The sequence below is a fragment of the Mytilus trossulus genome, chromosome 14 (assembly GCF_036588685.1).
Source record: "Mytilus trossulus isolate FHL-02 chromosome 14, PNRI_Mtr1.1.1.hap1, whole genome shotgun sequence".
Lineage (NCBI taxonomy): Eukaryota > Metazoa > Mollusca > Bivalvia > Mytilida > Mytilidae > Mytilus > Mytilus trossulus.
Window position 1 is genome coordinate 7,375,738 of NC_086386.1, and position 16,109 is coordinate 7,391,846.

The 16,109-nt window shown below is 33.3% G+C and overlaps 2 protein-coding genes across 2 annotated transcripts; one reads left to right on the forward strand and one right to left on the reverse strand.

Moving 5' to 3' along the window:
* Nucleotides 1-2,837: 2,837 nt before the first annotated feature.
* On the forward strand, nt 2,838-5,501 carry LOC134696968 (radixin-like). Its single transcript, XM_063558935.1, has 3 exons — nt 2,838-3,027; nt 3,644-3,781; nt 4,875-5,501. Exons 1-3 carry the CDS (start codon nt 2,838-2,840, stop codon nt 5,456-5,458), a joined length of 912 nt encoding a protein of 303 aa, XP_063415005.1. The 3' UTR covers nt 5,459-5,501.
* A 207-nt stretch (nt 5,502-5,708) lies between these two features.
* On the reverse strand, nt 5,709-6,650 carry LOC134696969 (uncharacterized). The gene has a single exon (XM_063558936.1). It carries the CDS (start codon nt 6,648-6,650, stop codon nt 5,709-5,711), a length of 942 nt encoding a protein of 313 aa, XP_063415006.1.
* Between the last annotated feature and the right edge of the window lie 9,459 nt (nt 6,651-16,109).

Consider the following 16,109-nt stretch of genomic DNA (forward strand, 5'->3'; position numbering starts at 1 on the left):
TTTATTGTATGGAAGTGAAGTTTGGGGAGTCGGCAACATTTCTGTTATTGAAAGGGTCCACCTTAAATTCTGTAAAATTTTGTTAAATGTAAAGAAGTCAACGCCAGATTTCATGATTTATGGAGAACTGGGAAGATATCCTTTGGAAATTGATATCAAGTTGCGGATTTTAAATTACTGGTCGAAACTTATGAGTGGAAAGCAAGAAAAACTTCCTGTTATTTTGTATAAATATGCATATAAAAAGTATGGGATGAGTATTCCATGGCTTAAAAATATAAAATCTATTCTAGATAGTTGTGGACTGTCATATGTTTGGAATTCACAGTACTTTGTTAGTAATACATGGTTATATAATAAGGTTAAAGTTTGTGTTGTAGACCAATTCAAACAAAATTGGCACTCTATCTTATTAGAATCGCCAAAAGCTATTAATTATCGTCTATTCAAAGATAATGCTGAAAGAGAAAACTATTTTAAGATACAAGATGATAAAAATATTATTACTTTTTGTAGATTCAGGATACTCAGTCATAAACTTCCTATTGAAACTGGAAGGTGGAAAAATATACCTAGAGAAAATCGAAATTGTAAACTTTGTAATTCAGGAGATATTGGGGATGAATTCCACTATATTTTTAATTGTTCGAAATTTAATCATGATAGAGAAAAAATTTTGAAACCATATTATCTAAATAGACCAAACGTATTGAAATTTCATGATTTGATGAATACTAGAAACATCAGTATGTTGAATCATTTGTGCAAATTTATCAAACTGATTAATAAACAGCTAGACTCTTAGGGGAAACATTGTTAAATGTATTTTTTTATATAATATTGTATACATGCATAATGTGTTTTTTATATTACATGTAGCTGGAAATATTTTTCCAGTTGTAGATCATACATTTGTATTAATTCTGACTTTATGTTATATTATAAATGTTTATAATATCTCTGTACCATGGATTTTGGTTTATGAGAATAAAGATATATACGTTAAGATATTGCGGCGTTTTGCATTTGCGCCGATCTGCATTTCATTTGCGCCGATTTTTTTACAGGTAAATTACAGGTAAATACAGGTGAATAGATATATTAAGAAGATGTGGTATTCGTGCTAATGAGATAGCTCTTCTTCACAGTCTTTGAAGGCCTACTAGATACATACCCAGACTTTTTCCTTGTCGTACCCGTAAGTTCCTAAGCCTCAGTCTTTCGGTCAACTATCACCTGTTTATGTTCTTTCTGTGTTTTGACAATAGTTTAACCATTATAATCCGTTGTGACTCTGGCTTTACATGATTTAATGGTACATTGGTATAAAGATATATTATTTTTCAGGACACTGACCTTTCGATATGTATTGCCGTCGATGATTAAAGAATTGACTCCTCGGGTCGTTTAAGTGAACAAATGTCAATATGTCCATCGTGTAACAACAAAGTTCCAGAACAATATGAATAAAAATAAACTTAAAATGGTTAACTTTTATAAATAGTTACTTGGATGGAGAATAGTCTCATTAGCACTCATACCACATCTTCTGGCCTATATCTATTAAACATATTAAGTGAAAACGTTTATCACCAGATTTACCAATGTACCTTCAATGTATAGTACATATAAAAGTATAATTTATTTTATACCTGTAAATCCAATTAGGAGAAATTATAAAATCGGCGCAAATGAAAAAATTAAATTGGCGCAAATGAAAGAATGAACATTTTCAAAATCGGCGCAAATGTCATACGCCCAGATATTGATCTTCCTTTTTATCATAATTGATGTTTAGCCTTCAAATCGTTTAATCAAAGTATAATAATTATTAACTAAATATTCCCCCTACGGGCTTCTAAAATATATAAATCTTATATCGCATAGTCAGCTATAAAAGTTCTGAAATTAAAAATCCAAACAAGAAAACTAACGGCCTGATTTATGTGCAATATAATGAAGTTAAAAACGAATATGAGTTATAACAACAAAATTAATAACAGCAACTGAAATCCAGGCTCCTGACTTGGTACAGGCACATGCAGAATGTCTCTGGGCTAACCTAGTGTGAAGGCGCGCCAATCTTAGACAGTCGTATAACAGTATTACATGACAACAGACTATAAAAATCAGTCGAAAAATATTGAAACAAAGCAGAAATACATCTTAAACACACATAGTGCACGTGTCATGGTATACTTGTGTAACAACAAACAGTGCATGAAACTGTTCACGTAAGTTTCATATAAGAGCTCTATTGAGTTGAATGTTACGTGACATTTTTCACGTGAAAAAACGTGTGAGATTCGTGAGAAATTCACGTTAGCAAATTGTTCCTGTGTAGCTCGTACAGTGATACTGGAAATAAGTTCATGGCATATTTAAACATTCCAGCATTCACAAAAATATTTGAAGACATATGATTTTACTTACCTTTCAAAATACATGCGTTTTAACTTTTTATGTCATAATGAAATCCTGTAATTTTATTTAATCACATTTAAACTATATAATTGTTAACGTTTTATACGTTGTGAACTGGATAGAGAGTTGCCTCATTTTGGCACTCTTAGACCCCGTTCACACTATGACATTTTTATCGGTTTAAAGTAGATCGGTTCACATTAGATCGGTTTAAGGGCTAATATGAACGCTTTGAATCGATCTTCAATCGGTCTAAACTAAAACACCAAAAGAGGTAGTTTAGTTTGAATCGATCTAAATAGAACCGATCTAACTTTAAATGTGAACGCATAGATCGATCTACATTAGTACGATTGAATACAAAATAATATATGCGCATGTACAGCGGCAAAACTACATGTGTTTTTTTCAAAATGGAGGATCAGAATAAAAGGGCTGAAGCTTGGACCCATGAAGAAACGGTCCTTTTAATTGAACTTTGGGGAGATGAAAGAGTCCAAAATGAATTAGAAAACACACCAAGACGTAATCTGGAAGTTTTCCGGAGAATTTGCACGGATATGAAGGATAGCATTTTAGACTTTAGTCGATCACCACAAGACTGTAGAGGGAGGATTAAGAGATTGAAAACAAAATACTTCCAAGTAAAAAGACAGAATAAAAAGTCTGGAGGAAAAAGGACATCGTTCCCGTACCACGAGAGGATGGACACCATATTAGGGACGCGACCTTCTGTGAATTTATTTGCCCTTTTTTGCATTTTTAAACGCGTATTCGAAATATCAATACATTTTTGCACTTATCCAGTTGTATCCTCTGTGATAACATTATTACATTGTAAATAAAAAAGAACACTTTTTCTGTGTATTCCGTTTGTAATTTCATAAACATATGTGTAGTGTATGGAATTTATCACTGTGTATGTAGACCACTTTAAACTACAGAGGCGGATTGAAAGGGGGTACCCATACCCGGACCCCCTTAAAGACCTACATACATATACTGGATAGGCATCTGCACATATCGTTTGTTGATGTGTTTCATATTTGTTTTTTGTTCATTTTTGTTCTTAAATTAGTCCGTTAGTTAATAAAGCTGACTATGCGGTATGTGTTTTGCTCATTGTTGAAGGTCGTACGGTGACCTGTAATTGTTAATTTCTATTGAATGAACACACTTCGTATTCCATATAAAATGAATTGAAACTTTATATATTTAGACACAGAACTTGAAGACGAAGATGACAGTCACACGAGTGACGTGTCCAGGCAACCGGAGAGTCAACTCCCTGGACCACCAAGACCTGAAACTCCAGCACCCTCTAGACCAGGGTCTTCTGGAATGCAAGCAAGCAGAGGTAAACTATAGCACTATAATTATAAAGAAAAGACATGATCTATCAATCATTTAGAAAAAAAAAGAAATTACAAGGAAAATCGCAAAAAGCAAAGTAACATTGCTTTTATTGTTGTTCTTCATTTTACTGATTTCTACGCTGAGCAAAAACTCTTACTTCGCTATAAATATTTGAGACAACTCCTTGCACAGGCCTGAGTAGCATTCTTTGCAAAATGACTACCATCGCTATATTTGAACATCACTGCAGCTGTGGAGTAATGCCAATAAATTTAAAAAAAAAAGAGAGATTTCCCATATGCTGGGCTAATATAGCCCGACACACTTTCTTGTGCATATTTTGTTTTGATCCTTTTTATATTCTTTGTTTGCCTCACCGGGGCCCGATGAGCCACATGTGAGCTTATGCCATCACTTGGCGTCCGTCGTCGTCTGCTTTCGTCGTAAACTATTTCAAAAATCTTCTCCTCTGAAACCACTTAGCCAAATACCTTCAAACTTTAACTAAACGTTCCTTAGGGTATCTAGTTAAATAAATTGTAACTGAAGTTTACCCATCGACAAACATGGCCTCTATAATAGAACACTGGAGGCAAATACAGGTTTTGGCTCATATCTCAAAAACTACAGCTTTTGAAGCAAAACTGACAGAGGTAAAATTGTTCAATTGGTCAAGATCTATCAGACCTGAAATTTTCAGACCAATCGAACAACCCATTTTAGGGTTGCTGCCACTTAATTGGTAGTTTTAAGAAAAATTTCCATTTTTTTCTTTCATACCTTGAATATTATTATAGATAGATATAAACTGTGCACAGCAATAATGTTAAGCAAAGTAAGATTTACAAAAAAGTCAATGACCAAAATTAATTATCAATTGACCCCTTAAGGAGTTATTGCCGTTTACAGACAATGTTACACAATTTGTTCATCAAGTTTGCTTACATTAAAAATCTTCTCATCTGAAATACGGGTGAGCGATTCAGGCTCTTGAGATACTCTTGTTTAAAAACGTTAAAAATCATTGTTGAGATAATGCAACTTAAACTACGTTTGCAAACTAGCACATTTTTACACTCTATTGCATTTTTTAGGAACAAGAATGAAAACAACAAAACGAAAAAAACAAGATCCAGCTGAAATAATGCAGCAATTTTTGGAAATAGAGAAAACATCAGAAAAACAGTTTTGGGAGTTTGAAGAAAAACGCCTGAAATTAGACACAGAGCAGGAAGAAAAAAGAAGAAGGGAAGAGGCAGACAGAGAGGATAGACAAAGGAATGCTGACCGACAATTCATGGCAAACCTTATGCAAATGCAGATGAATTTAATGAGAATGCAACAAGCTCCGCCTCTGGCTAATAACTTAAGCCACCATTATCAACCACACTACACTGAAAAGGAACAAGCTCCATCACCGCCTATAAACTTGAGTCATCAGTATCAACCGCACTACACTGAAAAGGAACAAGTTCCACCGCCGACTATTAATTTGAGTCATCAGTATCAACCGCACTACACTGAAAAGGAACAAGCTCCTCCACCACCTCCACAAATTAATGCCATTCCTTTGAATCAACAGCATTACACTGAAATGCAGCCAATGCAAGCATCAAACATGGGCAATTATCAGACATCTGATGTTTTAAAGAATGTGAGAAATCAAATGGAATTCTGATGTTCATAGGAAGGCAATTATCTAACTCGTTTAAAAAGAAAAGTAATACTGATGTTTTCCCATGTTAATTGTTAATAAAAAAAAATTGTGCATTATTCTTTCTGAAAAAAATATGATTACAATAATTGATTAATGTTTGATCGAGTTCATTTTAGATCAGTGACAAGTATTTGACGTTAAGTTTATTGATACTAATATATATAGACGAGATGTAAACTTTGAATACAACTACTTTTAATAACTGATTGTTTTAATTATCTTTGAGCCAGTTGGTTATGGCTTTTCGTATTTGTTTAGCATCAGTATTTGCATTGTCGTCATTCCGATTTGCTGGCACATTAACATTGTCGTCGATATCTTCAAGCCAATTTTCATTAAAAAAGTCTCCGTGCACTTCACAAAGGTTATGTAAAGTGCAACAAGCTTTAGCAATCCCCGACACTCTGTACAGTTCATTGTCCAATCTTTTTATGAGACAACGCCATCTACCTTTAAGTCTACCGAAAGCACATTCGACGGTCATTCTAGCTCTACTTAAACGAGATAAATTGTTTCCGGGATACGCTTTCATCAGCCATGTAAGTAAGGGATAGGCAGGATCTCCAATTATGAAAGGTGGAACTTCAACATTATCTAAATTTTCAGTCCAATTGAGTAATAGCTCACCAGCACTTGCTTTGAGAAACACCGATGATTTACGAAGTACATGCGCATCATGATGCTTCCCTGCATGTCCAACATTTATGTTAGTAAATCTATAGTTGTAATCAACAACAGCTTGTAAAAGTATAGAGTGATGGCATTTCCTATTGTAATAGTCTGCATGATGTTCTTTTGGTGCGATGATTGGTATATGGGTCCCATCGATTGCCCCACAGCACTGAGGAAATCCCCATCTAGTTCGGAATCCATCGATAGTATTTCGCAAAGCTTGTCCTGTTGGAAACTTTATATACTTTGGAAGAAGAATAGAGTTAATTGCATCAACCACATCATGAAATATCATACAGGCTGTACTACGTCCCATCCCAAATAAATGACCCAATGTTCTGAATTCAATATTCGTTGCTAGACGCCAAAGTGTCACCATAACACGTTTTCCAACTGGATGAGGATATCGAAATGTCGTAGTCCTTCTTTCAATAAACACAGAGAGCTGATCACAAATATGATTAAACGATTGTTGAGACATACGTATATTTTCATACCAGTCATTTGGTGTCCAATTCATAACATCCCGGTATAAATCAGTAGTTCTTGGTTTTACCCATATTCCTCTGTGGATAGACCTTTGGGTACAGGCAAGTACAAACAAACGGAAAAAAAGTTTTCTTCGCCGGAGCATATATTGACGAAATCTTTGTCTTCTTTTGTTTTGCTGTTTTTCTTTTTATGAACCGCAGCATTTCTTCATTATGCAGCTTTTTTGCTACTCTTGTTTGCTTTAAAATAAATAGAAACTGGAAGAACGCAAGTATCAAAATTTGAACTTGACATTCAACAGAAACCATAACTTCATCCATTTTTTTTTCAAGTATGTGTATCAGTGTATTAACACATACATTTTAATAATTTATTTTTTATTTATACACAGTGTTTACAATTTTGAGGTTAATTAGGTCAGATCGATTGCGTTTTTAATTGTAGTGTGAACGCAGTGGTTTAGATTAGACCGATAGAGATCGTTTGGAGTAAAGATAATGTGAACGCTAACTGGTTCTATTTAGATCGATTCAAATTAGAACGATAAAAAAAACATGCTAGTGTGAACGGGGTCATACACCATCTTCTTATTTGTCGGTTTAGGCTTACAAAATTTATTATTTGAACATCATTTTTTCAAATAATTTTTCAAAATAAATAAAATCTGAATTTAAACTTCAGAACGCAGGTAGCAGGTAGGTAGATTACAAAAGTTAAAGTAGCAACATTATTTTCAGAGTAATTCCCCGTTGATCGACATTATTGGATAACATGTAATGTTTCTATATTTACATTTCTAATATTAGTTATGTACAGATTGTTGAGTTAAATATAGTCCTTCTAATCAATATAAAAAAAAAAAAAATTAAATAAGCACAATTGTGTTCTTAATATTAAGTAGGTAAAGAGGAATTTATTACTGCTAGAAATATTTTTATATGTCCTGTTGACGTGTTTTCCATATATATATTTAACATAGAAAGCTTTAATTACCGAAAAAAAATATTTTTACAAAATTGTTTGTATCTATATTTTTGATATTTAAACATGTATATACCGGTAATATATAGAGAATAATACATGGCAAAATCCGTATCATAAGTCGTATCATCCCGAGACACCAATATCAGCCCAAGGGCCTTTAGCCTCGAGGGATGATATTGGGCGAGGGTGATACGGCATGTGATACGGATTTTGCCATGTTTTATTCGCTTTATCATATATTCCAACAGGAGAGTATATGTGAGAGGTTGTGATAAAGGGTTTAGTTTAAACATATTTTTTTTTAAAGTGGATTGAGAAACAAGTTTTGCAACTTATATTATAATAATCCCTTTCCACTTTTCGGGTGTGAGTGCTGCCTTGTAGCGGCATTAGCCTACTCTTTTTCGAAATCTACAAGGGTGTCTTTAACGTGCAAGAGATGTGGCTCTCTCTTAACACGGGTCAGCCATTATATTGTCCCCTTCCGACGGACTATCATCGTTTCCTCAAGACCATACTCGCAAATGGTGTCAAGGGAGAGCCGAAAATTGAGATCCTGAAATTTTCATCCCGAACAGGAATCGAACCAGGAACCTTTGTGTTAGAAATGCACTTACCACTACACCACGTCTCAAAGTTGCGCAATATGGATCAAACAGCAGGCTATTTATCAAATATTCACAACTACTTTATGTAAGAACTAAATATATGATAAATCAGTATAAAATTTTGACTTTATAGTCGAAATTTTGACTTTTTTTATAAGTTGAAATTTCGAGTTTCAAAAAGGTCAAAATTTTAAGTTAGAGTCAAAATTTTGAGATTTGAAAAGTCAAAATTTCAAAAAAAGTTCACTGCCAATTTTATTTTTTCTATGTCCCTAATACGCTTCCGTATTTTTCATTCATCGAAAACATATCTAACAATTGGTTGAACAAGATATTTGACACACAAGCATAAAAACATGATTTTCAGATGATATCCATTCACATTTAAGATCAGTCGTGAAAATAAACATACAAAAGTTATGTAAAAAATAATTTCTATACCACACAGTAATCTACATTAGAAACTAAGAATAGTTTAACGCACTTTAACATTAAAGATTACAGGATACCTATCCAATTTTGTGTAAACGATACACTTACAATTAATGTGTGTGTGTGTTCTCTATTTTGAGTGCAGAACAAGCTTTGAAAAAGGTATATTTTATCACATTACAATGTGCATATCGAGACGTATAAGTACTCGGCCACATCCACTTGTATTTGTTTTGTCCATCTGATGAGTTACATGGAAGCCTTTTTCAACTGATTTTTATAGTTCGTTCTTATGTTGTACTGTTATACATGTACCACTGTCCCAGTTAAGGGGGAGGGTATGGATTCCGCTAACATGTTTAACCAGCCACATTATTTATGTATGTGCCTGTTCAAAGTCAGGAGCCTGTAATTCAGTGGTTGTCGTTTGTTTATGTGTTACAATTTGTTTTTCGTTCATTTTTTTACATAAATAAGGCCGTTAGTTTTCTCGTTTGAATTGTTTTACATTGTCTTATCGGGGACTTTTTTAGCTGACTATACGGTATGGACTTTGCTCATTGTTGAAGACCGATCGGTGACCTATAGTTGTTTATGTTTGTGTCATTTTGGTTTTTTGTGGATGGTTGTCTCATTGGCAATCATACCACATCTTCTTTTTATGTATCCCCTAATTTCCGAACAATGAGTAGGAATAGATAAAAAATATTAATCAAACATATATAGTTTCATTGTTTCGTCTATTTTTTTTGTAAATAAACCATACACTGATTGTGTACTGTGTTCACAAATACAATTTCTAGTCCTTAGAATTGAACCACTTTAAGTTCTCACATTTGCTATAAAAAATACCCAATACTTTTTGTTTTTGGGTTGTCTTCCTTTGATATGACATCAAACTGTGAGATTCAAAAATGGGTCTTCTTCAGCTAAATCTTAGTAAATACTATGAAATTTAAAAAAAGAAGTATAGCGTATTAGGAGAATCGCCTTTAATGATGAAGGCCAGTCATCCTATGGGTTGGTTATGAGCTTTTCATATTATCATGATTATATTGAAACTTATCTTTTGATGGCATTCGTTTGTAGACCTCTAAATGTATATTTGGATAATTTGGGTCGTGCTATTTTCTTCATGTTTACCCCCTTATTTTTATATTAATTCCTTTCCACATTGCGGGTGCTATTGCGGCCTTGTAGCGGCATAAGCCTGCTCTTTTTCGAAATCTACAACGGTGTTTTTTACATGCAAGAAACATTGCTGCCTCTTAACACGGGTCAGCCATTATGATTTATCGCCCTCTTCCGACGGATTGTCATAATTTCTCAGGACTATACTCGCAAATGGTGTCAAGGAAGGTTGTATTTATGTAATTTATATTCCTTTTTCGAACTTAGGAACAGTCCATCTTCATCCTGTGTAGGTACCTGGCTCTGATTTACCTCCAGCTGTTAACGAATGCTTCTAAAATGAAAACAAGCTAGGATACATAATTTGTTTTCATTAGATTTTGTTATTAAGTCCGCCTGCCAGAAACAGTTCTTGCATAAATGATGTCTTAAGAAATCAAAAAGGCGTGTTGAGAAGATCCTTTCGATATTTACAGTTAATTATATCTACAATTTGAGAATACTAATGCTGTTGTTTAAATCTGTATTAATCTATACTATTAAACGAGAAGACCTCATTTTGGGTGTCGCTTCTCTTCTTTCCACAATAAATTAATCATCATGCCTCTGTGTCCTATGGGTACAGTGCATAATCACATTTGTCATCTATTCATATGATTATTCAGATTGAGTTATTTTGGGTGAAAAACGAGAAAAAAGACGTCCGGATATGTTTCCGTCATTGGGCGAAATTTTAAGTCAGATTAATAGACTTCCGGTTTGCGTTTTTCTGTATTCCATGAGCATACATTGATACTACGAATACAGTGTATTTTCTGTCTTATATCCGTCATTGGACGAAATTTAAGTCAGATTAGACCTCCGGTTTGCGTTTTTCTTTTTACTTTGAAACAAATACATATACTACGAATAAAGTGTATTTTCTGTCTGATATCATTTTCAAGTTTACTATCCACGGCAGTCACAGGGTTTATTTGATAGAGAGGGTCTGAACAATATATCAATGAACGCTGTGGATCAATTATTAAACTGAGAATCGACTGTAAAAAGAAAATACACTTTCGGGACGTCTGGAACGGGTGTTTTTAAGATCGAAATTTCAGGATTGACCATTTCGGGATCCGGATTTCTTTTTTCGAATTTCGGGATGTCGAGATATTTAATTTGTATAATAAATTCAGAACCTCGGGATTTCATGTTTTTAAGCCTGGGATATTGGGGTCAGGGCCCCTCCGCAGTGGCGGATCCAGAAATTTTCATACGCAGGGGCCCGTTGACTGCCTAAGGAGGCCCGCTCCGGTCATGCTTCAGTGATTCCCTATATTAGCAACAAATTATTTTCCAGAAAAGGGGGGGGGCCGGGCCCCCTAAATCCGCCTCTGCCCCGATCCCCCTTTAATGAATGTTTATAATATACAGATAAGCGCTAAAATTATTCATGTGTCATCAAAATTAATAGAGAACAAACAAAAAAATGGTATGAATGTCAATAAGACAGCTCTCCACAAGAGACCAAAATGACACCGAAATTAACCGTTGATTTAAAGGTCACCTTACGGCCTTCAACAATAAGCAAAAGCCGATACTGCATAGTCTGATATAAAAGGCCCCGAAATGACAATGTAAAACAATTCAAATGAGAAAACTAACAGCCTTATTAATGTACAAAAAATGAACGAAAAACAAATATCACTAAACCACTGAATTACAGGCTCCTGACTGGAATGTTCATAAAACATGTACACTAAATGTATTTTCATAATGAAATTAATCGAAAACAAAAAATGGGAATTTTGGAAATAAAGGAGGAGGGTTAAAAAAACATTTTCCTGTCACCAAGTACCTATGACTTTTGATACTTTTCCTGAAATTCTCAAGTCATTAAATCTTTTACATATTAATTCTTCCTACAACACTTTACATCCTTTCAAATACGCTCTGAATGCCCGCGATTTCGCGGGTGTGTTCTAGTATTATTTGAATAGAGGACTTTTAATCAGTTTCGATTGTTTCATGTGTCCTTTTGTAATGATTATAAAAGGGAGTAATGCTTTTTGTTTGACTTTTGTGAATTCTTTTCATTGAAAAAATGGCGTTTTAGATGAAAATCACTAGACTGTTATATTTGTTCAATGTAATTAGACATGTGTGTCCTAATATAGTAACATTGTTTTGCCACCACGTGCACCTTTACAGCGAATTCTTATGGTAAAAGAATTTTTAGTTATATTTTATAATAAGGGGTATAACCTCTCTATCTTGTACAGGTACACTGCTCTAGCTGGTTCACCTTCAACTGTCCGTGAATGGATTTTAAAATGAAAAAAAGGACACATAATTGGTTGTCATCTGATTTTGTAATGACAAATGTATTTTAGAAGTCCGACTGCCAGAAACAGTTCTTGCATACATGATGCAAGTAGAACCGACCCCTGTACACCTAAAATTGGAACACAACGGTCATGATCGTGGGTGAACTTTTGTTTTGTTTTCAAAAATGAAAGGCTTGAACCAGAAACTAATTTAAGGTCAATTTACCAAAGTTTTAGTTTTCGCTCAAATAGAAAAAAAAAGAGAAAAGTGTAACAAGGCTTGTGTCTCAGATTTTACTAAGTAGAATCTTAACAAGGGTAGCTATATACATACATTTTGTACGGGGCTTTGTTGTACTGTTATATCGCCCATTAATTATGACAAGAATTATAGTTCTATTCTAGAGAATATCTAGAACTTTATATACAGCAAACAGATACAAAGATACAAACAAATCACAAATGACAAAAAATAAAAAAATAAAAACACAGGAAATTGGAAATGCAAAATCAAATTTAAAGGATTTGTTGTCAAAGAATCTATTCCCGTCGTTAGTTCAAGACTGGTTTCACAAATTATAATATATAATAGTAGTACACTCCCATTGGTCGAACTTATAAATTGCGTTATGTTCGTTCAATTTGGTATTTATAACACCAATCATAGCATTTAATGTAGAAAAGGAATATTTACGAAACAAGTATTCTCACATACGGCAATGTGGGGAGATAAAATCGTTTTGAATGATTTAATGTGTCCTTACTTCGCAACCCTCCCCATTAAAAAATGTCAAAATTTAAGTAGCAATCCAAAAACCAGTTAGGTTAAACTAAGCTGAACCAGTCCATGGAAACATACCCCAAAACCAACTGAAATATAGAATGTTATTATTATTTCAAATTCTTTTGGATTAAATTGTGAATTTTTCTTGTCAATCAACTAAAGAAATAGTTTAAATTGCGATTTTTTTAATCTTTTTAATACATTTATAAAAAAAAAAATATTTACACAAGAGCAATATTCGAAAAATAAACAAACAGACTTCATATGCATTTATTGTTTACTATTGTTAATTGTATCCTGTTCTTGTTGTTGAAATTGACCCGGTGTCACCCTTACTCCTGATACAACAATTCCCGTTATTCACTTTCATTTTGTTCAATAACAATTTGATAGACAACGATTGTTATTGTTCGTTTTGTAATTTAATTGTCCTTTTGTCATACCGACGGATAAAATGGGCGATGAAATTAATTTTAAATTGCTCCCGGCAAACTCCGGTCACCCGTCTTTCCTTTACATTATTGATATTTGATTGTCTGAAGTATAATACGTTTACTGATTGGTTGCACAAGAATGATGAACAAAAACGTGCGACGGACCGAATACCGCCATCATAACTTAGTGGTGGGTGTTAACTTAGATTAAATCAAAACTTATCATACAAAATGCTTTTTAACAATTTATTAATGGATATTCTATATTAATTAATATCCATTTATTATCTGTCCTAGTTTGAAGAAAATAATATTGTGACAGATGGTTTAACACGATACCAAAAAATAATAATCTAGACTTTCAATTTAATAATACTTTACAAATAATAATGGGTTAAAACGACAAAATATGGTGCTAAAGCCTTTAATTTGTAATGTCCATTGCAGTCATATTACCGGGAAAACAAATGGTCCAACGTATTGGGTTTGATGGAACATAGCGGGCAGACTGTTTATAGTTAGTTATTTCAAATGATTTGATTCATCATAGTACATTAGAAGTATAACACTGTAATAATAATCAGCCAGTAAGGTATAAAGCAGTAGCTTAGTAGTTTCTTGATGTTTAATAGCATGGATAATTTGAAATTGTAATAAGGAACAAAATCAATCTCAAAATTTAAAAGAAAAAAGATAACTACTAAATTCAATTTGTATTGTATGTCAACTGTGTGTTAGTTGTACAATTTTGACAGTAGAATATCAGATTCCACAAGAGACCAAATGACACAGAAATTAGAAACTATTATAGGTCACAGTTAATGTTTACCTAAACTAACAATACTGCACCATTGACCTTTTTTTATTTTATTTTTATGTTCTACAGCAAATATTTCAATGTTACACGAAATTGTCGTATTTTTCTGTCCCTTTCTTTTCCTTCTGATCTTCTAGACATTTCGTTACACGGCTTTGTGAGGTGAATCCATCTGGCCTGTCTAATTTTTTTCCTGTTAACAAAAAAAGAGAAGGAGAAAAAGAACACTTTAATATATAACCAACGACAAAGGTTATAGATAGTAAAACTGTTGTTGAAATACCGGTATATTTGACTGTGCGGGATGTGTAAATACGTAGACACTTGCGATAGGAATATAGACGATGAATCCAATTTTTTTTTATAGAGAGTGCTTTTACGGTAAAGAACTCTTTTGACACGTTGTGGGGTATCGTATATTGTCCCCGTCCTAAATATGCTTTTAAAAAATGCAACTGCTCGACGTTTAGCAACAAACAATAAATCCATCAAATAAATATCTCAATTAAGATAAATACTGAAAATATTTTTTAATTTGGTAGTTTTAGACTTTATATTTCATACATACTATATCGTAATGCCAGTATTGAAGTGTACTTTCCGAGGAGTATTTAGTGAGTGTGTATTTAATAATTTATTGCACGGTTTCATGCATAACCTTTTTATTCTATAATACCAAATACGTTCAACTTCAAAACAAATTTGAAATTGACATGTAGACAAATTTTCAATAGTCTGTCTGGTTCCAAAATAGTTTTCTGTCCATTGTTTACATGTACAAATTCGCTTCATACGTTACGAACCTCATTAAAACTTATTGAAAATTTAGTGTATATATAAAAACGACGTAGTAACATTTTGCAGCGTGTAACATATTTCAACGAAACGGGAATAGTCTCACTTGTTTTGGTACTTTTTGTTGGGTCCTTGTCTCTGAAACATTTCCCATTTCCTTTCTACATTGTATGATACCTAAAATTTAATTATCAAAAATATAAAAAATAAAAAAAATATAAGAGCGGGATGATCAGCATAATGAATCATTTGTCATACCCATAGTTTTTATCTCTGTGTCCCAGCTTTACCTTACGCAAATGCAGTTGACGTACAGTATATATATCTTTAATTGTTCCATTGTCAAACTAATTAAACTTTATAGACATGGATTCACACGGTTCCGTAATGTAGTGCCTATTTGTGTTTTACCATGTCCTAGATCTATATGGTGCCGTTTTATTATGATCCCAATGAAATATGCATTAGTATTGTGAGAATTGTCAGATCCGCAGATGGCTTAGCCATTAGTTATTGCCGTTATCTGTTAACTGTCAGAACACCAAGAAGCCTCTACAATGATAAGACAGTAAATGTTACAGTCACATCACCTTCTGTATAAAATCTTGTCACCTTCATGTCATATATACCCACACATAAAGCAGAGACAAAACGGGGATTTTACACTTCTAGTTTTCATTGTAGAATGTTATGGAAAATATCAGAGAAAAGCTGTTTTATACGGTGCATTTCGCTTCTTCTGATTTTATGTTTAATGCCTTATTTATTATTTATTGTCCATGTGCTTCAAACTTTTGTGTCTTGTTCAAGTAAGTAAACAAACTGAACTTAAGATACATACACACTATATTTAAGCATTCATTTAAACAGCTAATAAGTTTCAGATTTAACCTTTAAAATTTATCTATTTATACAATGATGCGTATTATCTTTTTTTTTGTATGTTTTTAAAATAAAATAACTGAATTTAACAACATAAAGAATCTATAAAATATTGAATTGTGTAAATAGGCCAATGACCCTTTTTAATTGATAGATTTTTATAGTTTGTTTACATTTAGAACTGTAACACCACTGTCCAAAGGTAGGGGAGTGTTTGGCACCAACAAACTAGTTTAACTCAACCAAACTCTATATTTGCCTGTCCTCAG

What these genes read in the sequence shown, in the direction of transcription:
- LOC134696968 (XM_063558935.1), top strand. Translation starts at nt 2,838, where the DNA reads ATGGAGGATCAGAATAAAAGGGCTGAAGCTTGGACCCATGAAGAAACG. An exon ending in TAGTCGATCACCACAAGACT is followed by an intron (nt 3,028 to 3,643) that starts GTAGAGGGAGGA and finishes TTATATATTTAG; the next exon opens with ACACAGAACTTGAAGACGAA. An exon ending in TGGAATGCAAGCAAGCAGAG is followed by an intron (nt 3,782 to 4,874) that starts GTAAACTATAGC and finishes TGCATTTTTTAG; the next exon opens with GAACAAGAATGAAAACAACA.
- LOC134696969 (XM_063558936.1), bottom strand. Translation starts at nt 6,650, where the DNA reads ATGTCTCAACAATCGTTTAATCATATTTGTGATCAGCTCTCTGTGTTT.